At 39.6% G+C, this 26,992-nt stretch overlaps 2 protein-coding genes across 3 annotated transcripts; both read left to right on the forward strand.

The window, feature by feature from the left end:
- The first annotated feature begins 265 nt into the window (after window positions 1-265).
- emilin1a (elastin microfibril interfacer 1a) lies at window positions 266-17,196 on the forward strand. The gene is made up of 12 exons (XM_085938049.1): window positions 266-566; window positions 8,124-8,240; window positions 10,402-10,577; window positions 10,979-11,078; window positions 11,152-11,260; window positions 11,459-11,632; window positions 12,412-13,689; window positions 14,133-14,547; window positions 15,264-15,389; window positions 15,521-15,538; window positions 15,628-15,762; window positions 15,894-17,196. Exons 1-12 carry the CDS (start codon window positions 457-459, stop codon window positions 16,211-16,213), a joined length of 3,078 nt encoding a protein of 1,025 aa, XP_085794175.1. The 5' UTR covers window positions 266-456; the 3' UTR covers window positions 16,214-17,196.
- Window positions 17,197-18,551: 1,355 nt separating this feature from the next.
- ankef1a (ankyrin repeat and EF-hand domain containing 1a) lies at window positions 18,552-24,428 on the forward strand. 2 transcript variants are annotated; one of them, XM_085937815.1, is made up of 10 exons: window positions 18,552-18,683; window positions 19,328-19,563; window positions 19,737-19,898; window positions 21,315-21,514; window positions 22,183-22,332; window positions 22,414-22,537; window positions 22,807-23,614; window positions 23,714-23,940; window positions 24,081-24,208; window positions 24,287-24,428. In XM_085937815.1, the coding sequence occupies exons 2-10, from the start codon at window positions 19,374-19,376 to the stop codon at window positions 24,290-24,292; spliced, it is 1,995 nt and encodes a 664-aa protein (XP_085793941.1). In that variant the 5' UTR covers window positions 18,552-18,683; window positions 19,328-19,373; the 3' UTR covers window positions 24,293-24,428. The 2 variants fall into 2 exon arrangements, with proteins under 2 accessions (XP_085793941.1, XP_085793942.1); XM_085937816.1 differs by having other exon boundaries at window positions 18,554-18,677.
- The last annotated feature ends 2,564 nt before the right edge of the window (window positions 24,429-26,992 follow it).

Consider the following 26,992-nt stretch of genomic DNA (forward strand, 5'->3'; position numbering starts at 1 on the left):
TTAGTAGAACTGCGTGTACAGTGCTCCTGGTGTTTGCCTTTAACATAAATAATTTTTCTGTTGATGGAAGGAGGGGGTTGTTTTGGCAACATTTTATAGAAAGTGATGCTGCTAATGAATCTGATCGCAGTCAAACACCCCACGTGACCACGGAGAGAAAAAAAAAGAGAGAGAGAGAGATAGAGAGATAGAGAGAGAGAGAGAGAGAGAGAGTGACGCACAAAAGTTTCCTCTTGCTTCCCTGCGCCTGAGCAGTAGTCGCCACACTATAACAATCCTACCTATTGAACAGCAGTTAGAAGTTTTAAAATGCACTTGACTATTTTCAGAAGCGCTTCTCATTTTATGACGTCATCGTTATTCCGCTGTCGATAACGACAGAGTGTTTTTTTGTTTTTGTTTTGGATTAACTTTACAAGGAAGAGAGACTGACAGGCTGCTACACTGGACTCAAGGATGGAGATGTTGTTTTACCTGATCGCGCTCGCTTTGGCACGGATTTCTTGGGGTCTTGGATACGCGGAGCCGGGGGTCCTTAGTGGCCAGAGGGCGGCGAGTAGACACAGGTAGGATCAGATTCATGCAAAATGTGTGTGTACCCTAAAATTGTTTTGTTGTACTTGAGAACGATTGCATGTGCGTGGCTGGACGGTTTCACAAGCGCGTTACCTGCAAGAAGTTGCGTCACCATCATTATCATGAGAAATTTCTCATAGAGATTACCATAAAATGATGACTAAAATGTTGATGAAGTTTTGTATTGGTATTTATTTTAGATATGTTCCTAATCGTTTGTCCCTCTCTTGAAGCTGTATCAATATTTATTGTCAATACAATAGCAACAGGTGGCTCCAGGTTATTTATTTTTTCTATCCTGTGGAAGAGGATTTAATTGTTTTTCACTATAAATCACTATCATGGAAGATTTTTATTTTTTTTAATAATAGATGAATAATTATTTTCGAACCAATGAAGTTAAACTTCCCATGACATAGCTGTGGCATTGTGGTTGGGAATCACTGAGCTATTTAAAATGTAGTAACAAAAATATTATTCAATTTATCTTTCTGACTGTGCTAATAAAATCTTAATTATTCAATTAACATTTTATGACTGGTGTGCTAATTTTAGAACAGGCACGTGGGCTACTTATGTATTTCTTGAGGGACCGCCAGCGTCACATTAGTGACCCCTTTGTTAGAGTGACTGCACAAACTATCAGCTGTTAGAAAACTACAGTTGCCTCGTTTGTTTACTTTCATACTTGGCTTACAGTAAACGTGAGTGTCATTATTCACGCTGCGATTGTGAGATTACAATTTCAACTTCCCGGCCATACTGGCGCCCTCATATTGTCATTGGAGACTTCAAGCTTGCTTCTCTCTCTCATCAGTTGCACACGATGTGTGCCACTTCAGAGGCTAAAATTATTATTATTATTATTTGATACAGCTTTGGTTTTTGTGATCTAGAGATAAAGTTGTGTTGAGTATAAATGACCCAGCAGACTGGGTCACTTTCTCAGGAAATATTCATCCATTCATCCATCTCCCCTCCATTGTGAATATTGCTTATCCTGTTCAGGACTATGGGCAAGCTGGAGTCTGACCCTGCTGACTTAAGGTAAAAAGTGAGACAGATCACTATATCACTCATCTCCAGGGCTGATGAATACATCATCAATTTTCTATACTGCTTATCCTGTTGATGTGACGGGGGTATGGAGAGTAGCCTTCAAATTGATATATGTATTCTTTTTTTGATTGAGTACCAAGAGTGAATCCACACAAGCACATGACACGCTACAAAGAGGTGAAAGGTGAAATTCAAACATGGATTATATGAAATGGAGTGTGCAGTGGATGGATGGATGGATGGATGGATGGATGGATGGATGGATGGATGGATGGATGGATGGATGGATGGATGGAAGATGTGAGTGTGTGGAAACAGAATAAGAAGACCCACTTAGATTTCCAGCCAATGTTTACACCCACAATGGCGCAAACCACCCTTTAAAAAAAAAAAGAAATATTAGTTTAACTTCCATGCATCTACAAAATTTCTAACACCTGCTCTAGCGCCTCTGCAGATTTATGTTGCGTGTCGCTTGGATTCATGCTGATCATGAAAATAGAGTCCTGACATTTAACTGTGGTTAGCTTATATTTCACACGTGTTAAATCTACTTTGTATATTTGGAAACTCCCACCACAGACACCGACAAGTATGGGTGAGTGGGAACTATTCAAGAATGGCTTTGTTTCTGTTTGCTGGGTTCACAAATATAGTTTGGATTTCTAACAACTCAGTTCAATGTTTATCTTAACAGTTCCAGTTTAAATTTGACAAGAATCATTACAATTTTCGAATGGCTACCAAATCCCCCGCTTGTGGCACGTCATTAAGCTCTCTCGTATGCTTTTTGTTTTGCTGTTGCCGTTCAGTAGTAACTTATCAGCATGTTTCCCAAAGGCTCTGTGTGAGGACTTCAAGTTTTGGGACTGACGGGAGCCTGTTGTGTGTTTGTCTGTAGATGGAATGAATGGCTTGATTGGTTTTAGCTGAAGCGGTCATGGATTCTGCTACACTCTAAGTATGTATTTGTGCATACAAAATGTATACATGAACCGCAACGAAAAGACTGACAGTTTACAGAGTTACATGTGGCATACAGCTGTGTTCATGCTTGCCATATGTTTGCACTTAGTATATGTGTGTGTGTGTGTTGTGTGTACAAGTGCTCCTGCAATATGAGCTTCTATTAGGTTTCTTTCTCAACATCACAGGAGTCAACTGCTTCTGTTTTGATTCATTGAGTGATGCTAGTTAGTTTTCTGGCCTCTTCGAAGTTTCTTTCATAATTGCAAAATATGTATTTCAGGCGATGTTGTGACTCAAACTTGCATTTTGAGTGTCCGTAGTAATCTGTGTGGATTGATCTTGAAAGGGTGAGTAAAATGTTTGTGATGTAATGAGAAAACAATGGAGATGGAGAATGGAAAGGGAAACTGACACCAGTTGCCCACTCACACTGTGAGTCTTAATGTTGGACAGTATTATTCTTCTTTGTGTGACAGTGGCATTTAAAGAACAGCAGTTGGGATATAGATATATATATATATATCTCACAGGACACATGAGCTCCCAGAGAGATTAAAAAAAAACATTGATTCCTTTTCCACAATCAATCAAGCAAGACATGAAAATGTTGACAAGTGCCCAATCGTAATTTTAGGATTGTAAAAACACATGCATTTGCTTTTGTGATGAATTCCAATTGCGGTCACAATGCAAAATATCTGAACTGTTATCGTATTTCAGGAGGAAAAGTTCAAATCAACCAAATCAGATCTGGAAAACACAACATTTCTGTGGTTAGTGTTTAGCATACGGCCCAAGGAAGTAAAGCACTAAAATAGAGACGCCTGAAAGATGAGCAAAGCCGAAATAAACATTGATTCTGAGTGAGTCAGAATACAGAAGTCCAAGCAGAACCGAAGGGGTGGGGGGGTTATGATAGGACCAAAGGAAGACTGGAAAAAAAGCAAGGAGAATGTCTGGGAAAATATTTAGTAGAAGACAAGTAGGCATGATGTTAAAAAAGTTCTAAAAGGAAGGAGGAGACACAGAAAAGACTAGCCAGCCCCCTCTTCATGAAACCAATAGGCCATGAGGGGATCTGCATGGCTGAGTCACTATGAACAAAATACACCCACTTGCACACTTAGATGAGAGAGAAGAATGCAATGTAGACTGACCCGCTGACATCTGTTTGAACTCAAAAGATGTGTTTTGACAGTTGCGTCTACTAGGTGCTTGAATCAAGTGAAGATGTCCAGCAGGCGTCGGACTGGACATCTTCTTGTTAGTGTCACGGTGATGAAGTGTGTGGGTGGAACTGTGGGGGGCTGGTTGAATCCATCTGGAGGAGGCCTGCTTAATTTGTAGACTCATTAGAGTACCACTAGAGGCCAGTAAGGAGCTGATAATAATCAACAGCAACAATCTGTATAGATTTTGCACGCTGATTGACAATTTGACACAGTTCTCGAACTGGATGTGGATTGATTCGACTGGTGTCGAACGTTTTGCTCTGTGAGTGGGCTCACGTATCGGAAGTCTTCACCATTGTAAGCGTTAGTGCTTTAATCTCTGAATCGCGACCTATAAATACCGCGGTGTAATGTTGTGTGCTATTTTACTGACCACTGGACAAGAGGGACAGCATACCAGGAGGCACTGCAATGTTACCAGGCAATTTGAGTGTAATAGGATTTTCCTGTTCTTGGCCAAACCTTGGAAAGTATCCAAATTTAGTCTCTTTGATTTTGTGCAAATAAAGTCAGTTAACAAATCCACTTATGTATGAGAGTACGAATGTGGGAAAAGCATCCATTACAGCTCCATCTATTGTAAATGAATTGGAGAAGCTTCCAGCAATCACTCCAATATGGGTTGTTGTTTGGATTATCTTTACGAAAGTAACTGAAAGTAAGTCACAAATATGGCAAGTCTCAAGTCATAACCTTCAAGTCTCAAGCTACTTTACCAAAGTCATGTTAGACCACCTGCGCTATAAGTTTGACCTGTTTTTGTTAATCTAAAATCTCATCTACTTTTTAAAACCAAGTTTTGAGGGGAGAGGTGGAAATACACTGTAAGGCATAGCTCATCTGACAAATTCACAAACTTAACCGTTGGTTCATCACGACAAAGTTCATTTCTACAAGCGTAGACTACCTTACCAAATAGCCGGAAGTCATCAAATCAGTGACTCGAGTCCAAGTCATATGACCTCTGCAAAAAAGTGAACCATCCCAACCAAAACTAGCATTTATAAGTAAGTTTTTCCATAAATGGTTAAAGTTAAAGTTACCCCCCTCCCCCACAGATGTCCCAATACATGTGTGGACAATGCTAAAGCAAATAACGGTATCATAGATCGTCTCCGTATATCTTAGTGACCGCCAGGCTAAACAATCGAAGAAACGTTTACTCAGTCACGCTGTCCCTACATTTTGGAACAAATCCAAACAGAGAATGGTGCGTGTGTGTTTGTGCACTCTTGAACTGCAGTCACATCGGAAGAATGTGTGTTCTGCCTTTATGTTCGCCCGTATGCAATCGCTCAAGCATGAGTGAGTGCATTCAAGAGTATATGTCGGTGTGTATAGGGATATACCTTTACAACGACACTGGAGGGATGCTTGACCTGAGGTCAGAGTTCAACCATAGAGGCACAAGGGTCCAAAGGAGTTCATTGAAGTTGCTTTCCAAGGCCGTTCCTTGAAGGCAAATGAAAGGTCTTATAACAAAAGGGACCGCTTAGGCGTTTCTTTGTTTAAGTATTAAGCCTCATTCCCGTTTTTTTTTCCTATTTCATTTACGCTCCCACTTGCCTTCAGTGTCTCTGTTTCGGCTTTACCCACAATTCTTCATGCAAAAGGGGCGCCAAAAGAGAGACTGCTATGTGTGGGTTGATTTGTCAGACTGTGACTGCGCCATGGTGTGCTCAGTCAAAGTGCCGGGCTGCTGTTTAACAAGCTAGGTGGATTTTATAGATACTCAGACAGGTGCAATTGTTTGACACATGCTGAGTTATGACCTTGTGAATATAAAAAAAGATGTCTGTCTGAGAGACATTTCGCAGATCACAATTGAGCTGTTTGAATGCATAAAAAGGAGACAAGACTTTTTAATGAAAGGTATAAATATTCTCACTGTCCAATTAAAAGAATGTATCTTCAGACTGTGAGTTTTGTTTGTCTAAATCAACAGTCATTGTTACAAATCTTGGAGATGTATGACCCTGATGAGATTAGGGCTGTCACTATCAAATATTTTCAGAACTGATTAGTCTGTCGATCAATCAAGTAATCAGATACAATTTTATTTGCATTAAAGTGCATTGAAAAAATACTTCTCCCCCATTATTATTTATTAACCAATTATTTTTGAATATTTGGTCATATTTATTTGTTAACAAAACAACTAAACAACAGCTAAGTAATATCACACAGGAAGGATTTGATGGTCATTGTTTTCTAAATTAAAAGCAGATGTTTGCTAGTGTCTTATTTTGATTAATCCAAAAGATAAATCATTCTGATTTCATGAAGGACCAGAGAAATAAGATAATTATTAGTTTAGAGAGCCTAAAAACTGAGGATTTGAACAATTATTAGTTAAGAAATGGATTACTAAGAAACGATTACTTGATTATTAAAATACAAGGCGATTAATTTGATAATCGATTTGTTGTCCATTAATTTTGGCAGCCAAGAATAATGTTACAAAATAAAGAGAATTGATTGTTTGATATAAATTAGTGCAGTTTTATGGAGCAAATGCAAAACTTTTAGGTTTTACCTGCAAATGTAGTCTGGCAGTGCTTGCGATACTTAAGGCCAGCAGAAAAGGCCTTGCTGGCCCTCACCGTCTTTCCACTTTCCGTTTTTACACTTGTGGAATAGACGCCAAGATTTTTTGCAAGGACTTTCATCAGACAGATTTTCTTTCCCAGCTTTTTGCATTAATGTTGCTTTAGTGGATTACTGTACGGAATGCTTGACCTCACTCTTCTAAGAGTGAGAATAAGGCCAAAGGTGTTAAGCAGCAAACCAGTACAGTTGCATGGGTGCACGTAAACAAACGTTCTTTCTAGGACACACACAACACAAACACACACACACGTGCACAAAGCCAGACACACCAGTTTAATGCATTCATTCATCACCGTCCTACAAATAAATACTCCTCTTGTGAATTTGGTTGCACTAAAGCAGAGGTGTCACCTCATATTATATACAGTAAAAGCTACAAAACAAACTGACAAATCAGACGAGTAAAAACTGGTCAAATATTTAAAACAATATATATATTAAAAGTGAAGACAATTTGCAATTCTAGTAATGACATGCGAATTTGATGCACAATTTGTCTTCCCGGGCCACATAAAATGATGTGGCGGGCCATATCTGGCCCCCGGGCCAGATGTTTGACACCTGTGCTCTAAAGGGCCTTGATGGAAAGATGGAAAAATAAATGTCAGCAAAAACAGTGCTATAGTAAACGCTCCAAAGATGGATAAAGTTGCATGACTGTTTATATATATATATACATATATATGGACACGTATCTGTAAAATGAGAAAGGAAAGGTGATTATTTATACGAACGTCAGTGTCTGTTCTCCATCAAGCGGGATAACGGTGCAAACTTGATGCTTATCTTCTGCCTCTGAGCTTCTGCGTCCGTAATACGGGATAATACATTGCCAGAGGCAGCTCACTGAATCACAACGACCAAAACACAGTGGAACTACAGAGGGACCAGACAGAGTACTTGAGATTTATTACAGCTGTCTTATTTTAGATGTTCCCTATTCCATTTGTCTGTGTTCCATTTCAACTCCTGATGGAGAAATTTCTCCCTCTCAAAGAAAGTCCAAAAAACACACAAAGAATCCAACCACAGAACATGATAACAAAGTTGAGCGGCAGCTGTGTTTGTGGTAGGCGACAAACGTTGATTATTCCAGAATCAAAGTGGCAGATTGCTGGCTCAGAAAAAACGTAGCTGGAGGTGAGTGAAATGAAAATTTGATACAACAGAAAATAAATAGTAAGTGCACTACTTCAATCAAATTCAAAATAGCATTTGAATAGTTTTGCTATGGCAAGGTGTCCCAATATTTCTCTTCATATTACAAAACCAGCATGGATTTGCAAGATGGTCGAAGCCAGACTGTAGTTCTAAGAATTGAATAGCGTTCCAGTGAGTTGCGAAATGAATGTAACCAATCCAGTCTCATCTGAAGCCAAAATATGCTTAAGGTTCCCTTCTGCGCCTGTGTCTGCTGAAGAAAGCGTACAATGAAATCCATTGTTACATTTGTGATGTTATCGTGATATGATCTGGCATTTTCACTAGTTGTCGACTTGAATGTAGAAAATTATAATCACGGTTGAGATTTGATCTCAATTTATTCTTGTTTTGTTAGAAAACAACCATTTGCCTTGTCATCAGGTCTGACTGCGTTTATGGTAAATAGGACCACTCATCATTTGTCATTTCCTTCAGCCTACGTGTTTTTGTGTGTTTATGTATGTGACATCACAGGAACTGGTGTGCTTATGTGGTGACCCGCACTGTTAGCTGCGTGATGGAGGACGGCGTGGAGACATATATCAAACCAGACTACCAACGCTGTACCTGGGGCCAGTGTCCTCGAGTGGCGTGAGTACCTATTACTCATACACACACAAGACACACAAACGCACTCATGCGCACACAGTGGTACCTTTAAAGTCAAACAAGTCATCTATTACAGCATCGGTGTCAAACGCAAGGCCCAGGGGGCCAGATACGGCCCGCCACATCATTTTATATGGCCCGCTAAGAAAAATTTTGCATTGACTTTGTGTCATTACTAAAATTATAAATTGTCTTTACTTTTCAAAAACAGAAATATTGCTAGCATTTTTTTCTACTCTTCATCTTTTTAAACAAGTTGAACAGTTTGACAAGTCTCTGATTTCAAAAGTAATTATTCATCAGTTTGCCGTGTAGTCAAGACTGTAATTACAGATGCCAATTTTTTCGCATTGGAATTTATGATAAGACCAAGAAATTGTCTTTTCAAGAGACAAAATTGTTCCCATCTTAAAAGCAGGATTTGAACATATAGAAAATAATGAATATTTTGTTCAGTTGTCTGAAAAAAAACTCCTGATTTTGAGCTTTCATGGGGGAATTTCTAGTTTTCACATTCACCTTTAGGCGTGAATGGAATGTTTGCTTTAGAGTCTCATTTTTCCTGAAAATTCCAACTTGTGTGACTTTAAGGGTGTTCCGCTGTATTCTCAGCACACTCAAACAACTATCTATCTCCTCATTAACTTCCTGGATTTTATTGCACTGGCTTGTATTTTGTCTATTGGCTCCATCTCGCTTCCTGTCTGAGGATACTCATTTCACTCAGCGTTGTTTTATTCCCGAGCCATCTTTCAAGAACGTCTGGTTAGAGAGGTGCTCACTTGTGGTTATTCTGGTATGTTGCCAAAATGTGCATGCTCATACCACAAGGGTTTGATTTCACTGATGAAGTGCTGTATTCAAAGCCACACATGCATTACTGTGTTGACCAGGGAATATCCGGTGACCTCAGTCGAGGAACAAATTGACTATAGATGGGATGGATTTGATGATATTCTCCAAATACGGATGTTAGGCAAACTCTCCTGATGTTTTTGTTCTATTAAAGTAATAACCACGTTGCTATGGACACTGGCTTCGTAAGTTGATCTTTGTGCCTGCCTAAATCATCTGCCTAACCCTGAGCTATGACAAGAATGGAGCAGACAGGGGCTTCATCCATTCGACCATCACCATCTTGTCGAGCACACTGGAAAACAATCTTCCTAACTTATTCGTTTTGTAATTGTTCTTCCACCCGCCACCTCTCTAGTTCTTTTTATATTTCCTCTGAGAGCACAGCGTATGCCTTTTTCTCACGCTCTTGGTGCAGAGAGTTGGAAGATGAAGATCTTTTCCAAAGTGCTATGCATTGAGTGCCGCCTATGAAGAGGTATAAAAAGGGAGCAACCTGCTAAACAATTACAGTGAAAGATGTGTCATAAATCTTTTTTGTGACTTCTGTCCAAATCTGGGCTCATTATGGCCTCTGGTTATTTACACATGTATGACCCTGAATCACAAATTGGAATGACACATTAATGAGGGGGAGAACTTGCCAAGATAAGCATTCGACTTACTCCTAATAGCGAGACGTTGAGTTTTCGTAATGGCTAAATATAGCAGATTTTTTTGGGGGAGAGTAGAACAGGAATAGCAGGCAATGTTTACAACTCTGAACTCGGAACAGTGCCACTTGTTATCTTTATGGAGAACGCAGAACTGTTCTGCTCCAGATAACCTTGGCTATTTTTATTATTCAGTCTGGTTTAATGATGTGGAACAACAGTCATAGTTCAACTTATTCAAATGCAATGTGTAGCTTAAATGGGTGGAGTGAGCTGTTATTAGCCACAACCCAAACACTTATCGGTTCCCCTAAGAAGGGATCGGGAAAAACAAAGGTGAGCAAGAGGATGATTTCCTTGTTAAAAATGATGTCATCCTCTTAAAGGTTCAAATGGATTGCTGATGTTTTCTTCTTTAAGGTCCAATCACAACCTAATGCATAGGTTTCAAACTCAAGGCCCAGGGGCCAGATACGGCCCGGCACTTTATTTAATGTGGCCCGCAAAGTCAAATCTTACTCCACAAACCTAATATTAATCAGAATACCATGACTTAACTACAGGTGTAACAAAATCTCTCCCTTTAAAGCACATTGGCAACAATATTAACATTTCACATGCATTTTTTTTCTCAGGTACCGGACATACAGGAGGCCAAGGTACAAGGTGGCTTATAAGATGGTGACAGAAATGGAGTGGAAATGTTGCCATGGATACTCGGGGGAGGACTGTCACGAGGGGCCAGGCAACGGCGGCCGACCTCATGTCACACAGACAGGCCACACACATGGCGGCGGACAGAGTGGAAATGGTAATGAGCTGCATGATGTCACACTTGTGTAAAATCAGTCATCAAAACAAATCACGGCAAATATGTAACGTTATTTGGATAGGGAGGGATGGATGGATAGCAAGGGTTAAGTGTCCTTTAAAAATCAGTAATCAAGTAGTATAATTGTGAATTTAGTGCTGTGGTTTATGACGCACCCTTTTGTTTTGCATAGACATGATGAAATACTTTCCATTTCCTCTGGCCTATTATCAAAACCACTGGAAACCATCACACATAGCCAAACAACATTTGGACGCAGCCAAAACCACACAATCTCAAGTTCAAAATTACGTCCTGGCTCACCATGATCTTACAAACATTTTTTGGAGTAATATGTAACCAGACTTCAAATATCTGTTTTACTTTTTCTTTGTACGCAGGTGACAATGAAAAAGTCAAACAGCTGGAAGAAACAATCAATGGCCTTACCAGAGACCTTCACAACCTACAGACCTCCATTAATGATCTAAACAAAAAATTGTATGTAAATGTTTTTTTTTTTATCCATTTCATTCATGTAAAGGGAAGTAATGTCAACTGTTGTCCTGTATAGTTCAGTTCTAAACGGAGCGATTGTGCCAGCCGATTCTGCCCAACCACACATGAAGGAAACCATCAACAACATCCACACCAAGCTGGATCATCTGTATAATAGGACACAGGTAGTAAAAAAAAAAAAAAATGTTGGAATATTTCAAAGTCTGGAAAATTGAAATACCTTCAAACTCCACTATATACTTCAGCTTTATAGATGTCATTGTCAAGATGTCTGAAATCATGTCAAAGCTTTTGGCGGGGAGCAGAGGACACTGAATATTTAATGCAAAGCATAAACTTGATGATTTGCTATGTTTGTTCAGGTCCATGATCAGACCCTGCTTAACATCAACAACCACTTAGAGAACGGAGGGGGTAACGACCTGGATGGAACTGCTGTAGGAGGAGGACATCGGGGGAACCAGCTGAACACACTCAAGGAACAAATCCTGACAGAGCTGGAGAGAAGGGTGACTCTGTCCTGCTCTTCCTGCCAGGTGAAGCCTGATGGACTCTACATAAATAAATGCCAGGATCAGATTAACATCAGATGGGTTTTTTTTTTAGAACCTGCTTATTGATCCAGGTGCCTCTCTGCTGCAGTATTAGTACTTGTTCTGGTATCAGGTAGTGTTTAGAACTATTATCAAGATCTGCTATCATTTTCCCCAGAGGGTGAGGATGACTGCAAAAACCCATTTAAAGTCATAACTTTCCTTTCCATAAACATTGAGTCACTTTTGCCCTCATTCACCTTTCACGGTTCTTCACCGAAAGGCCTGTTAATTGCCTGTGAGTGCCACTCGCAAGTTTGAGTTTTAGAGGTAATGAAATCAATTTGACCCTAAAAAAGTAACAGAATTTCTTTTAGTGAATAGCACAGTTCTATCACTATTATTGCGTTTCCTGTGGAAAACTATACAGACCATATGTGTGACATAAATCACTGTTGGCCATTCTTTATTCTGGCAGAGTCATCAACACTTTATTTTGATAAATCTTTGCAAGTACAGAATATAAATGTTCAAATTATCCCTCCTACAACATTCCTAGGAAACCACAATGTCTTATCACTCGAGAGCTATTTTTGGAATAGTTCCGCAGTCTTCTTGGTGCTTAGTGAAACCAGTGCTAAGGTTAGCTTGCCCTTACTGTAATTTAGCTCTTTTTATATATTGTACAGTGTGACATGAAGCAGAATTCCCTAAAGAAAAAATGATGAAAGTCAAAACAGTGACAACAGAAATAACAGATCCTCTCATTTTCTTGTATTCAGACTGGCGTGGAAGATCTGAGAAAGCAGCAAGAACAGGACAGAGAAAGAATTCGATCCCTGGAGAAGTTGATCAATTCCATGGACCAACATTTTCGACAGAGCCTTCAAATCGTTAAAAGTGAGGCTGAACAGTCCCAGACGTGCTGCAACACAGTAACTGAGCTGGAGAAGAGATTGACAGATCTGGATGTCCACGTCACCTCCACTTCCAGCAAGTGCGACACCATTAAAGGGCGACTGGATAAGGAGTTGTCTGGAAGTGTAGGAGGAAAGGGAAGGGTGACAGAAGACAGGATGAATGTCAGACTCAGAGAGTTAGAGAAGAGGGTGAACAACACCGTGAGAAAAACAGAACAAAGGTGTACAAACACAAACAACAATCTAAAGGACAGTGTCCAAAGAGATGTCACGCAGCTCCGGAACATGGTCCTGACTCAGTTGGATGATCATAGCTTCAAAATCGGAAAACTAGAGCTCGATGTGGCCGTTCTTGGAGACACCGTAACTGACCACAGTCGGCGTTTAAGCCAGATAGAGAATGTCACAACATTTTTGGACAGAAGTTTAATAGAAACTAAAAAAATGTGCAATGACACTTGCGGGAGCAACGGAAAAGACCATAAAACTGAAGACACGGTAAAAACCTTAGAATGGAGAGTTGTGGCTAACCAAGGGGAAATCCAGAAGTTTAACACAAGATTAAATGATTTGTCTGTGTCAGGTGACTCACTGGTAGACAGGATTATTAATTTAACAGATGATGTCAAAAAGATAATTGCCGTGACAGGCAAGGATGGTGCTAACTTCAACAAGATAGTCTCGCAAGTTGAAACACTAAGCCAGGATTGGGAAGACTGTTTTGTTTGCAGCAGTGTGGAGGAAGATTTACGTTTGCTGGCCAACTCCACCACAACGGGCCTCAACACGTGTCAGAAAGAACTGAACGATCTACGCAGGAAAATGGATTCGGGAGAAGCAATGTGCTCTCAGGTGTGCTCAAACCTCCAAGAAGAAGTAGGGCGACTCAGAGAGGAAGTAGAGAAGCGCAGTGAACAGTGTCAAATCAACATCAATGATGTGAGGAATCGTTTAGACGGTCACACTGACCACAATGGAAGATTAGGAGGGGATCTGAAGTCTATCCAAGGAGAGCTATCTAAGGTCATGGACACATTCCACTCTATTAATGACACTCTGAAGAACATGGATACGAGCATACGGACACATGGGTACACACTAGATGATCTGACGGATAATAACAACAGGATCCATACAGAGGTAAGAATTGGTAATAAACTGACAGTTTGACTATACTTGTCGATTATTACAGGATCAAAATATAATTTAAGTTAATGCCAAGGACCAATTCAAAGCATTAAAACAATCTGCTGTTACTTAAGTTTGGACTAAATCTTATGGACTGGCAAAGCATTGCTGAGTCAGAATTTGTACTGTAAGACCTAAATCATTCTTGTGATGAACCACTGTTTTATTAAACTTTAAATAGCCTTTGAGAATGGGCCACACGGCTACCATTTATGGCTAAAGCTGCAAGGATGTTTTATGTGTTATTTAATTGAAGAGTATGGACTGAAACATGTTTTTCTTTATGAACTGTAACAGTTGTTTTGGCTTTGAGATTCGTCTCGAAGGTATCATCAAATAATGGACTATGTATCATCCAGAAGCCACAGTCTTAGTATGTCTGTTCTCTATTAAAGGTGGACAATTTAAAGGATGATCTGGCCGAGCATGAGGATGACTCAAGCAGTCGATTCGGCAACCTTGGAAAAGACATCGAAGTCATCAGGAGTAACTATGTGACGGAAGTCGGGGAGTGTCGACGGGCAAACGATGGCCTCGAACGTCGTTTTGCCAAACTTGAAGGACTGTGCGGACGCTTCGACTCTTTTTCGGATAGTTTGCAGAGGATCAAGGAGGGCTTGAACCAACATGTGTCTGGATTGTGGAGCTGTGTCAATGGACTCAATGTAACAGTCAGATCTCAAGGACATGTAATTGACAATATCCAGAATGTCCAGCTTGAGAAGGTCCACTCCAAAATCCACAGGCTGAACTCATCTCTGCTAGATTTGGCGAAGGAGTTTCATGATTTCATACGACAGGATTTCATGGGTAAGACTCAAAAGAATGCAGAGCATGGGATGTGACATTTGGACAAGATATAAAGCCTGGTTAATGGGAGGAAGTCAGAATATAAAAAGAAATACACCAAAGAAAGAATCTGGCCTGTCAAGCATTCACTTAAGAGGCTATAAAGTCTGCAGTGTGTTAAATAGGAGTTTAGTAAACATCAGGGTAACTACTTAAGCCCATCAGGTCAAAGCTCACAATTTATTTTGCATAGTTTCATAGTAGACAGTTTCAAAAATCTCCTTGGAGCCATCGTTTATCAGTAAAGATGTTCAGAGGAGGGATTGTCTTCTTTCACTTCAAGTGGGTGTAGCAAGATTTTAAATGTAGACTTTACTATTTCCTCCCCGCCTTGATTCTCTGGCCAAAGAGGCGCCTGTGACTAACGGGCGATTCATAATGGGATGCGAAAGTGCATATTTGTGATAAGGTCCCCCAGAATGCATATCCTGCTTCAACAAATAAGCAGCGCTAGCAATATTAAGCTAGCACTAGAAGTGTAGAAGTTAGCCACAGTTGCTCCATTGGTAGTATGAATTGCCAAAGCTAGCCACGGTTGCTATGTTGCTAGCAATCATTATTTGCAAGGGAGTATTACTGATTATTACACTAAATGTTAGCAATTTGAAGGTTCTCTATTAAGGTATTTTGTGCTGCCATGCCACCATTTTAGTATAGTACTTGCTCTTCCGCCCTAGGTCCACCTGGTCTACCGGGCCCCAAAGGTGAGCGAGGGCAGCCTGGACCCCAGGGAGTTATGGGACCCCAAGGAAAGGTGGGGGCTCAGGGTGAACAGGGCAAACAAGGACCAGCTGGACCCCCAGGTAGATAACCAAATTGTCATGATCCTTTGTGCAGTAGACTACACATACAATAATTTGTAAGTTAAATGGTTTGCGTTAATAGGAGCCTGAAGTAGTAACTCGCTGTTTTTGTTTTTCATCTCATTTTCCAGGTCTCAGAGGTGAACAGGGTTCGTGTCGTTCTAAGTAAACATCACATGAAAGCTCCCATTACTGTTTCATCTGTTTTAACTCCTGATTCCTGTCTGCCCACCATCAGGTCTCGCAGGGTCTGATGCCCATGTGCCACGACTTTCGTTCTCTGCAGCACTCACCAGGCCGATGAGAGGTGTCGGAACCATCGTGTTCAACGAAGTATTTGTCAATGAAAAGAACGTCTATAACCCCAGAACAGGTTTGAATAATTGTTTCATTTTGAAGGGGACTCCACTACAGTGGAACATCTAAAGTCAACCCAAATAAAATCAAAAAATGCTTTAAAATTTAGAAAATGGTGTTGGATATCATTTTTGTTTTGTCCCGCAGGTTATTTCACAGCTCCAGTGAGAGGGAGGTACTTTTTCAGTGGAATCCTAACCGGCCATAAGAATGTGAAGATTGAGGCAGTATTGTCCAAATCCAACACTGGTGTGGCTCGAGTTGACTCAGCAGGATATCAGCCTGAAGGCCTTGAAAAGCCCATGGCGGAAGCAAAACACATCCCAGGAGCTCTGGCAGTCTTTAACATCATCCTGCCTATGGAGGCGGGGGATACGGTCTGTATCGACCTGGTCACCGGCAAGCTGGCATACTCATCAGAACCTTTGACCATCTTCAGTGGGATGTTACTCTATGAGAACATCTGATTGGATGAACACTGGTGACATTTTTTAGAGCATGGACTCTTTTTGTTTGTTTGTGTAAAGACAACGCAACCAGGCAGTTATGGAGACTGAATTGGGTCTCTTGAGAGCATACAAAAGGTTCTTTCAGGGAATTGCATTATTTGAACTTGAGTCATCAAACATAAATAAAAATGCTTTCACTTTTGAACCAATTATTCCTGCTTCACAGCTTTGAGACACTTTTTTTTTTTTTCAATTGATATCTTGTTATCAATTACAAAAGTAGCTTCTTGGTTAAATTCATATTTCTTGCCAAAACTGCAATATTAATTTGTGGTATTATAGCCCTCAGGTGCCTTATTAATGAAAGGGCGGGGGGAGAATCAATAACAACATGGTGGTTCTTTGTGTCTGTTATCCATCCCCACAATAAAATTTGCGCAGGTTTTTGCCATGTTCAGACATTTTTCTATCAAATGATCGCTATTGTTTTTGTGCTGACGTTTTCGATTTGACCACAAATAGATTCCGAGAACCACGATGCAAGAAGCCAACTGTCCTGGAAAAATGCGGAGGGAAATAAGTGGGAGTGTGACAGATTAAGACCACTATTCTTTGCAGGAAAAGCAAAAGTAATGTCCACAATTCATGTGTCGGAGGCTGCAGGATGAGACAAAGGAAAGAGTTTTTGCGTTCTATTGAGAACGATCAGCAATGCCTTCATAATTGTTTTTCATAAATAAGTTGGGTAAAATGCTGTACAAATATTCATTTCAATCAATGCATTATTCTGTTACCAATGAATGATTTAATAGACACATCCCCATGTCATTGACGAGAATGGCATCTTTTTCCAAAGAATTGTACACTCTTGAAGGAATGTAAATATTTTTCAAAACAATTTATCATGGAATATTTTTATGCGCTACCACTTCACCTTGCAAGGTACTGTATGTTTTTGTATGTTTTGTAATATGTGTTCTGAATACAAGATACAAACTACAGAGGCTCTGATAATATGTTTTTTTTTTTCAGATTTTGCCGCTTTGATTGTACAATTATTATTTTGGACATGCGTGTCAAAGTCACAAATGACCAATGAGTTACTGTCTGTTCTGTTCACTATTTTGCACAGCGGTTATAAGAACGTCATCAAACTTCTCAAGCTACTTCAGTTTTTTTATATCTATAACCTCGAAGGGGCTCTAAAGCAAGTTCAAATGAATCCAACAAGACTTTCAGTTTGTCCTATCCTATCTAGGAGTCGTATCAACGGGGTTACAATGTAACGGGTCTTTCTTCATACAACAGTGACACCCTGCGGTCAAAAATAGAAGTACAGGTTGTCTGCTCTTCTGTGAATCAAATGAACATACTCTTCTGTACTGCACCTATTACATAGAGGTTCTACGGGACAATGTATTGTATTGGGGTCAAGAGGTACTTCACGCTTTCAATAATAAATGACAGATCCGTCTCAAGTCGGCACTGTAGTGGAAACAAGTCACATCTTGAGCGGGTAAAGTGATCACATTGCGACCATGCTTAGAACCTGTAATCCTACCTAAATTGCTTGACCATGTAAGATGAGACATATGTGAAGGGGTATTTCTCTAAAAGCATTATGTTGAAAGTTTTAGAAGTTTTAGAAATACGTATTATGTTAACAGGTCTTAACCGTGCAGAAATATTATTTTATTATAGAGTTGAATCAATTTACAATTGTCTTTTTTTTTTTTTACACAAATGCTTCTCAGGGTGTGAGTATTTTTGCAACTTAATATGACCTTTTAAAAGTACGTCCCACATTGCACTGTTGGATTTGCCGCGTTTCGTTGCCATGGAGCCAAGTTACGCCCGTGAAAACAAAGAGACGGCGGTTTGAAACATAAGCAAAAGCCCAGTGTTTGTTATATAACATGTTTATCATGTCTATAGCAGCGAAAGGTTTTAAAGGAATGTCCGAATGTCAAGAGTGGTCGATTATGTTGTGTGGACTCGCGCGTTCATAGTGCAGGTGAGTGCAGTCGTGATTGAGGCTTACCTGTTCTTATTATTAAAATTACATGTCAATATTGTTTTGTTTTATTCGTTAATGCGTTCCATTTGAAGGGATGCATATGCCCCATGCAGACAAGTTCAAATAAATGGGTAGTTGATTTGTATTGACGCTAAATTTAAAATTACTGCCCTGGATTTTCTTCGCCTCGTGTTGGTGACGTCACGCTGTTATTTACGGCAGAGTAAAGTTGTGTTATAGAGTTTTATGAACATGACGTCACCTTCTAATGTATCACGGACTTGCGTCGATTTCTCCGTACAACAATTGTGCAGAAATGTCTATTCGGCCAGTAAACAATTCTAGTCTAAATTCCACTATAAAAATGATCCTCATACCGCTAGATTTAAATATACTCATTATGCAGAAAAGAAAATGAAATGACCCTTTTACCTCTAAACAAGTTGATCACTGCCACTTCAGCAGGTCAAAGTTGAGTTATACTATGTGCATTATATGTGTGTAATGCTTTTTTTATATGACCTGATCATATATGCATTTCTAAAAGCAGTCATTTATTTTATGTAAGACTACATAATCAGCACATAATAATAAGTCAGTAGTTCCCAAACCTTTTTTTTTTTACACCTAATAAAATAAAACTAAAAATACTAACCACAATGGCCAACATTAAAATACAGTAGCTTAGTTAGCATTAGTCAAAAATAAGGAAAACATTTTAATCCTAAAAAAAATAATTGTGGATGACTATAATACAATTCATACCCAAGTAAAAAGTTAAATATGACTGCAGTGTACTTAAAAATATACTGTACTAGATATAAAGTACAAATTTAAGCGACTATACGCTAATTGAGCTTTTAATTCTTTTGTTTACCACTAGAGGAAGTCTAGGTACCAATAGCGGTATTAGTACTCAATTTTTGATTATTTGATCAATATTTCTCGACGTAAGAGTCACGATTCTTTTGCCCCAAACCACATTTCTGTTGTAGTACCAAGACAGATCTATTAGAGAGCAATTTAAACCCCCCACAATGCATCACGATATGTTTCCTTCTCTTGATTATTGTCGCTTGATAATAACTCATTACTTTTCTGCATCTCGTCAACAGGTTTTGAGGCTCTTGTCATTTCTGGTCGTTTGTGTTCAACGCAAGCATGACTGGAAGTGAGGTAGACAACCGCCTGCAGGTGCTGCAGATCTATCGCTTGTTGCAATACATCCATGAAAATAATGAGGCACAAATTGAGGAGATGGTCAGCCTTGGGGTGGAAAACCTCATTAATCTCACAGAGCCACAGAATGGAACTGGGGCACTTCACATGGCGGTCGAATCCAACAATCAAGGTGATGATTTCTTGCTCTGTCACATTACAACCTTGGCATTTCACTATACCACTTTTAACACTTTGGGATTATTCTGTAACACTTTCTATTCTGATATTGGAATAATCTGAACAAAATCCATACTTCATTACAAAATGTCACATGGCAAATTTATATCGCCAATATTTTCCCAGATTTGACCAGGTTTCTTCTCTCCCTGAGAGCGCACCCTGACATCCAGAATAAGAAGGGTCACACGCCGGTCATGTTAGCAATGCAGCTGGGCAATGATGGCATCGTGAAAATGTTGGCAGACCACGATGCTGATATGAGCCTCCAAGATGAAGAAGGACAAGGTGAGTAATATACTCAAATAGTAGAATCTCAATTTAACGGACCTCAACAGATGGACTCTAGATTTGACAAATATAAAATGTCCAGTCCACTAAAAAGCTTTTTTTGTACAGTAGCTTTCAAAGTCTGTTAATTCCACAACTGGACAGTCAAAACTTCTTTTTTAAACTAATAAAAATTATCTTCCAATGAATTTATTGATATAAATGATTTTTCTTTGGAATGCTGGATTAACATTTGTTTTTACTACTTCAATCTTTCTAGTAAGGTTGAGTGGTCGAACTGATGGAGTTGAATAAAATGTACTAAATATGTGCACGATTAGACTGTTAGCGTACCTAATGAACTGGCCTGTAATGCTAGTCTTTAACACCAAAATTTAATAAATTGGTTTGGGATTAGGCCACGGCATTTAAATTCGAGGTTGATCACAAAGGATCGGTTTCCTAAATGGATGCATTTTCCATCTTCTGAGATCAATAGGTTAATTTGAAGGCTCTTCCCGGCTATTCAGCTCATCAAAATGCATGCCGAGTCGCTTTAGATATTGATGAGGCTGCGGCAACCCAGACGGTTTCAGTAAGAGAGCCTAAAGCTCATCTTTGGGACCATTTATAATCTGTCACTTTGATGAATCAAAATAGCATTGGTGTTATTAATGACGACTGAAAATTACACTTTATTGAAGTGTCTGATGAAGAACAGAATCAAATCCAGAGTAAGCGTATGAGTATCGGTAGAGGTAATTACAGATCAATCTCATGGAGTAACCTGATCGCTAGGCCTGTTCTTTTCTAAAATGAATGTCCTCTATTTGTCGCATTGTATTACAGTTTTCACTGAGACTACATGAACATGAAAATCTACATGTATTGCGAAACTTTAATAGTTGAACAATACCGTATTTTCTGGACTAAAAGGTGCACCGGACTATAAGGCGCACCTTCAATGAATGGCCCATTTTAAAACTTTGTCCTTATATAAGCCGCACCGGACTATAAGGGGCGCACCATTAAAGCATCATGTCAGATTTTTAATCCAAATCAAATCATTCTCCATTTTATTTTTTTTATTTCAACTTCAGATGCAACAAATTACTATATAATCACAAAATAATGATCCATAGTCTTTTTGATTCATGATTCATAGTCTTCAGCGGGCCATTTATGATTGATTTCATGACACAATGCTTCGGGCCAGTTTAAATTTAGGAATTTCGTTCATATATAGGGCGCACCAGACTATAAGGCTTTTGAGAAAATTTAAGGTTTTTAGATGTGCCTTATAGTCCGGAAAATACGGTAAATTAGTTATTGACGGCTATAGCCGTCAATGGCAGTGAATGATTTGTGAGTGACAATTTACCAAAGGTGAAAAGTCCATTTCTGAACCTGTTTGTCGTTCGCCCTCTACTTTAGGGGTTCTGTTCTACTGCATGTACCCAACAAAGCGCCACACACGTTGCCTCCAGACGGTGCTCGAGTATCAGGCAGACGTCAACAATGTGTCCTCGCAAGGGAATCACGTTTTTCAACTGATGTGTCAACATGCCGAAGACTGCGCTCACATGTGTCAAATGATGTTGGAGAAAGGGGCCGATCCCAACGCAACAGATAAGGTTCATATTTAGATGGAGTCACAGGATTCATAAAAAAATGTTTTTTGTACTCACCATTAATTGTTGACGGCACTCTCTTGTTTAGCTCAGGAATATGTTCCAGACAATCAAACAATAGCTGAAATCTGCAAAAAAAATCAACAGGTTTTAATAGTTATATTCTTCCGACATGCTGATAACACATTTGAACTTCTTAGAACACACTTAAACATATCACAGTGAAACACATTTTTAAGTCTTCATTCGCAATTGTTCTCCCGCTTTCTTGAACAAATATTCAAACATGTCACTTTTACATGTTTGTTTTTGTAAAATTGACACAAAAAAAGAAGTGTAATTTTTAAAACCAATTTGTTCAACCAAGCCATGTTATTTTATCTGAACAAAAATGTATGCTATCTTAATCCTAACATAATTCAAAACAGCATAGAGAGGCTCAAATAAATTAGCATGGACGTTCCGGCAAAAAACTTTCAAAACAGCATTTCCCAATTTTTATCAAGCCATGTGAAAACTCATGGAAAACCACCAAATATGCGACAGTGAAAATTGGAACTAAATTTAGACTTAACTGGACTGTACAAACATATAAGAAGGCTTGCTTAAAAATCTACAACATAGATTTAGAGGGTTTTGGGGTGTTTGCATTAATAATCTCCTTTCCTTAGAAAACCGGCGTGACAGCATTGATGGAGGCTTGCAAATCTGGATCCTTGGAGCTTGTCAGGGAAATTCTAAAAAGAGGGGCAAACCCCAACGTCCTGGATCTGAAACGCATGTCAGCGGTGCACTATGCTGCCATGGGAGGCTTTTTTGAGGTGAATGTCAACTTCTACTGTAGTTAGACTCTAATTTAAATCATGCTCTTTTGTTTGTGTGTGGTGTTGTGTGTCTCCTAGGTGATTGTGTTGCTGTCTGCATTCTCAGCAGACATGAGTGTGATTAATGTGGATGAGTGCACGGCCCTCCACCTTGTCGCCGCGACGGGCAACGTCAATTGCTGCAGGTTCCTGGCTCAAAGAGGTATAGAGACACACGTCACAGATTTGATCATTTTGTGTTCCACATTGCGATGCAGATATTAATTAATTAATCAATTATTATTTTATTTTTTTTGTTTATTAAATATTAAATATGGCAGTTTAAATTGAATTTTTTCTTCCTCCTTTTATGTTTTAAATATATTCCAAATAAAGACAAGAAAAAAAATGAAGCTAATTGTCTGAGGTATTTCACAATAATGATACAAAAAAAAACAAAAAAAAACACGTAATGCTATGTTTTATGTTCAGGTTGCAACGGCAAAATAAAGAACCTGAACGGTTTACTTCCACGACAGATTGCCAAAGATGCTGGTCACAAAGCAGCTGTCAAGGAGCTGAAGAAAGCTGAGAAACCGAAGCCCAAAGACGCCGCTGATGCGACTATCCTGACAGACTTATGGGCTCTGACTCTCCATGACTGGTCGAACGAATATGAACCCGAACTAATGGAAGCCTTTGAAGGTTCTGCGAAGGTTACCGCAGAAGAATTTGCCTTAGTTTTAAGATCATTAGGTGCTCCAGTCACCGAAGAGCAACTTGAGTTAATCATTTCATTACATGGGGCCGGGAGAGATCGTACAGTTAACATCAGTGACTTTATCAAAGGTATCAAGTACATAAAGAAACCGTTCCTCCTCCTCTCCTATATCCCCAAAAAGAAAAAGGATAGGAAGCGAGGTAAAGGGAAGAAGAAGCCAAAATTTGTCCTCCCTATACCTATTTGTACCCTCCCACCGGAGTTCAAGCTCCGGCGAGAGGATGGAGGCCCACCGGAATACATGATGGAGACCTACAATACCGAAGACACCCGACAACTGGACCAAGATCTTCCACCAGAACATCCCGTAGTTGATGACACTTCATGGTACACAGAGAAGCCTGACAAGATATACGTTAATATCAACTACCATGTGAAAAATGGCGACATCGAGGCTTTGGAACAGGCTTTTAGTCAAAGGATCCCTGTCGATATTCAAGATCCGTATTACAAGACCCCGCTGATGGTGGCCTGCTCAATCGGAAACTACGAAGTGGCTCAGTACCTTCTCAAAAAAAGGTGAGGATCATTCGTCTTCTATCACTTGGCAAACGGATAATTGAAGACCCTAATACTTTTTTCTACAATGAAATCATGGTACGGTTGTATTCCAAACAGCGCGGCTGTGGATATACGTGACCAGTTCTTGTGGACGCCGCTTCACCATGCTGCTCAAGCTGGCAATGTGGAAATATTGAAACTCCTGGTTGCGGCCGGTGCCAACATAAACGCTCAGACCATCACTGGGACCACACCCCTTATGGTGGCTATCCAGAACCTTCATCTCCCTTGTGTCGAGTTCTTCTTTACGGCTGGTGCCGATATCTTATCGGAGAACAAGAACGGTGTGACTCTCACTTTTAATTATAAGTAGAGTGAAATAAGTTGTGTTTTCAGGTTGAGTTGCATTTCAGAATTCTTTATGAATTTAGTATTATGAAAGATTTCGATAAAATAATGAACTAAATATTTCTTTCCCTTCTAGAACAAAACTGTCTTGACGTAGCCACGGCGTTTGGTGACGGTGAAGTATATACGTTTGTCAAAGAACAGTATGAAGCTGCGCCTAAGCCCAAAACCAAAGGAAAGGAGAAAGCAAAACCCAAAAAAAAGGTACCCTGTTCAACTCCTAAATTGATGTCTGAAGTGACAAAACTTGAAATATTTTTCTGTTTTTTGTTTGTGTGACAGAAATAACTCTCCATCTGCCAGTCTTGGAAGGCATTCTGTACCCGTGTTTCCCTTCGTCTTGGGTCACGGCCAGCTGTGTGTTGCACAATTTATTTCCTTCAGCAGAGTTTGTATTTTATGAAAATAAACATACTTTTTTTTATAGCTGATTATATATTTAGACAGACTAAAACAATTCCTGGTTAAGTGCCCAAAAAAAACAAAACGCAATTCATATATTCTGTCGGCATTGACCTGACTGCACCAATTTTGCAAGAAAGAACAGGAGCAGCAGTACTACTTTTTGACCAACGGGTGGCGCTGTTAGACGAACGTCCAATTACGATTCAGTTATTCAGCTAAAAAACTTGGAGGGGTTTGCTGGTATTTCTCTGGCACAGAAAGACAAATGACCAAGCACTATACAATAATAATTATTAATAATAATGATAATAATAATATTGACAGTAAATTTTGAAGTAGCATGCTAAAATATGAAATGATCATTTATTTTTAATGAATTGTGTCAGTGCGACCGACAAAATTTATGAGGACATTTTAGTCGGCCATGTCCCTATCGGAAAGCATCAGAGATAATCTGATATTTCTTTTTATAAAATGCAGCATCTACACACGCTCCTATCATCACTATCGCCAGATAAAATTAGATTGCAGTGTCCTCAAGGTCCATGGGGACGCAGTTATATAATCAAATCTAAAGTGTGTGGGGGGGGGGGGGGGGGGGGGGTTGAGGTTTGTGATACAAGCCCTTGGCTTTTTAAAAATACATCCTCACAATATCATTGATGACAGGTACGGAAATTTAGGGAGTGAGAAACGACAAGGAGTGAACAGGACACGAGAGGAGGAGATGGATGAGGGGGGGGGGGGCGATGATGAAGCATCGGAGGGTGACTCAGAGGAAATGGTGGGGATGGAGAAGTGGGTGGGTGGGTGGGCTGGAGAGCGTGAGGGCTTTTTGTAGCGCACAGGTCAGAGCGAGACTGCCGGGGCCTGTGGCTGGCTGTGACGCAGTGTGTCTGTCAGGGCGTGGCCTTGGATTTTACACAGTCATGCAATGTGTGTGTGTGTGTCTCCTTGTCCATATATATCCTGATGTGTCATGTTTTTTTCCTTGTCAACACCAAATGTAGGCCTGCTTCATTTGGTGAAAAGATGACGTGACTGTCATGTTTATCTGGATGAGTGGGCGCTCATGTTGTGTTAAAAATGAAACCGCATCTTCCTCTCCTCCCTCGTTCCCCCCCCCCCCCCCCCCTCTCTCTCTCTCTCTCTCTCTCTCTCTCTCTCTCTGCTGAGTATCGGTGTGAGCGCCTATCAGTGTGTGTTGCTGCTAAAAGCACTGCAGTCTCCCAGCACTCACCCTGCACCGCTTACTCAGCATTCCATCCTAAAACTGCTCACTGGATCTTGTGAACAATATATGTGTGTGTGTTTTATGCTTTTCACAATATTGATGTTTTCTTGCATTATATTGGTTTTATATACCGATAGCTCTCACACTTGTATATTTCCTCAAATAGCAACCGGTCTACTAGTCAGGGTATTTGAAATAATATTTTCATATGAGAAGATGTTGATAAAAATGTTTTTACAAATTTCCCTGTATCTGGATTTTTTTTTTGAAGCATGACTTAAATTACAACTTTGCAAACAAGCAGCAAGTGAGTTCCTTGGTGTCCTGCTGCTGCATTGTCACACTATTTTGTAAACTCACGCAGTTATCAGCATCTCGCCAATGCACCATAATGGAAACGCCAACCAAATCACCTGATGAAAAGTTAATTACAGCTACCCTGTAATTTTCCTGAGGGGAAGAAAAGGAATTTAATTAAAGTGAGGGCTTTATTTGTTCATGTGAACAACACATCAACTGTTACGTGAGTAAATACAGGGCCATATAATCCTACCTATCAACAAGTAGATTAAACCGCTCCTCTCTGTAGCAAGATATTTATTATTTATTCATTAAAAATATATTATCATTTTCAGAATCTTAAAGTTTCAGGGACACGTTCCGAAATGTGCATCCTCTGTGTGTGTTTGTTTGCTGCGGCGATTTATCATTCATTAGAGCAGCCATGGCACCTTCATAGATTTCTTTAGCTCGCCATGCCACAGATTCCAATTTGCTGCAGGTCTGAGACTTTTATTATGAGGATATCGATTTGAATTTCATAGCGAGACCAATAACGTTGGGTGGTAAACACAGGCGGCTGGCTCTTGGCTCAGATGAGCAGACCAATTCCTGCGTCCAAAAACAGAGGCAATAAATATTGTGCTGGATACATTACAGCTGTCTGTGATTTTTTTTTTTTTTTTGTGTGGAAATGCTGGGTTTTAGAAATGTCTGTCATGAATACATTTTGCACCATTGTATGTATTTGGATTTTGGATCAAAAGATGAATATGAGACCAAATTTCAATTTGTTTCAGTTTTTCATCTACTATTTACATCTAGACCAGAGCACCTTTTATGTGAAGTCATCCTATTTTCAAGTGAAAAAAAAATATTGGAATTGACATGATTAAATCAACTTAAACTGGACTAAGTCAGTAACCAGAGCTTAACCCAATGGAGCATGCATTTTTTTGTCCTGATGAGGAAAGTTCAGTTCAGTTCAATGTTGAGCCAGGATGTACTTAGGATAGAGATGCACATAGCAGTTGATCAAAAACAATAAATCTGATTTTTTTTTTTTTTTT

This window comes from Syngnathus leptorhynchus, chromosome 18 (assembly GCF_054491065.1).
Source record: "Syngnathus leptorhynchus isolate UIUO chromosome 18, UIUO_Slep, whole genome shotgun sequence".
In the NCBI taxonomy this organism is placed as follows: Eukaryota; Metazoa; Chordata; class Actinopteri; order Syngnathiformes; family Syngnathidae; genus Syngnathus; species Syngnathus leptorhynchus.

Excerpts from the sequence above, each read along its gene's own strand:
- ankef1a (XM_085937815.1), top strand. The coding sequence starts at position 19,374 with ATGACTGGAAGTGAGGTAGACAACCGCCTGCAGGTGCTGCAGATCTAT. Across the intron at positions 22,538-22,806 it reads CAGGTTCCTGGCTCAAAGAG|GTTGCAACGGCAAAATAAAG; the intron begins GTATAGAGACAC and ends TTTTATGTTCAG. Across the intron at positions 23,941-24,080 it reads CTTATCGGAGAACAAGAACG|AACAAAACTGTCTTGACGTA; the intron begins GTGTGACTCTCA and ends TTTCCCTTCTAG.
- emilin1a (XM_085938049.1), top strand. The coding sequence starts at position 457 with ATGGAGATGTTGTTTTACCTGATCGCGCTCGCTTTGGCACGGATTTCT. Across the intron at positions 8,241-10,401 it reads GGCCAGTGTCCTCGAGTGGC|GTACCGGACATACAGGAGGC; the intron begins GTGAGTACCTAT and ends TTTTTTTCTCAG. Across the intron at positions 13,690-14,132 it reads ACAACAGGATCCATACAGAG|GTGGACAATTTAAAGGATGA; the intron begins GTAAGAATTGGT and ends TCTCTATTAAAG.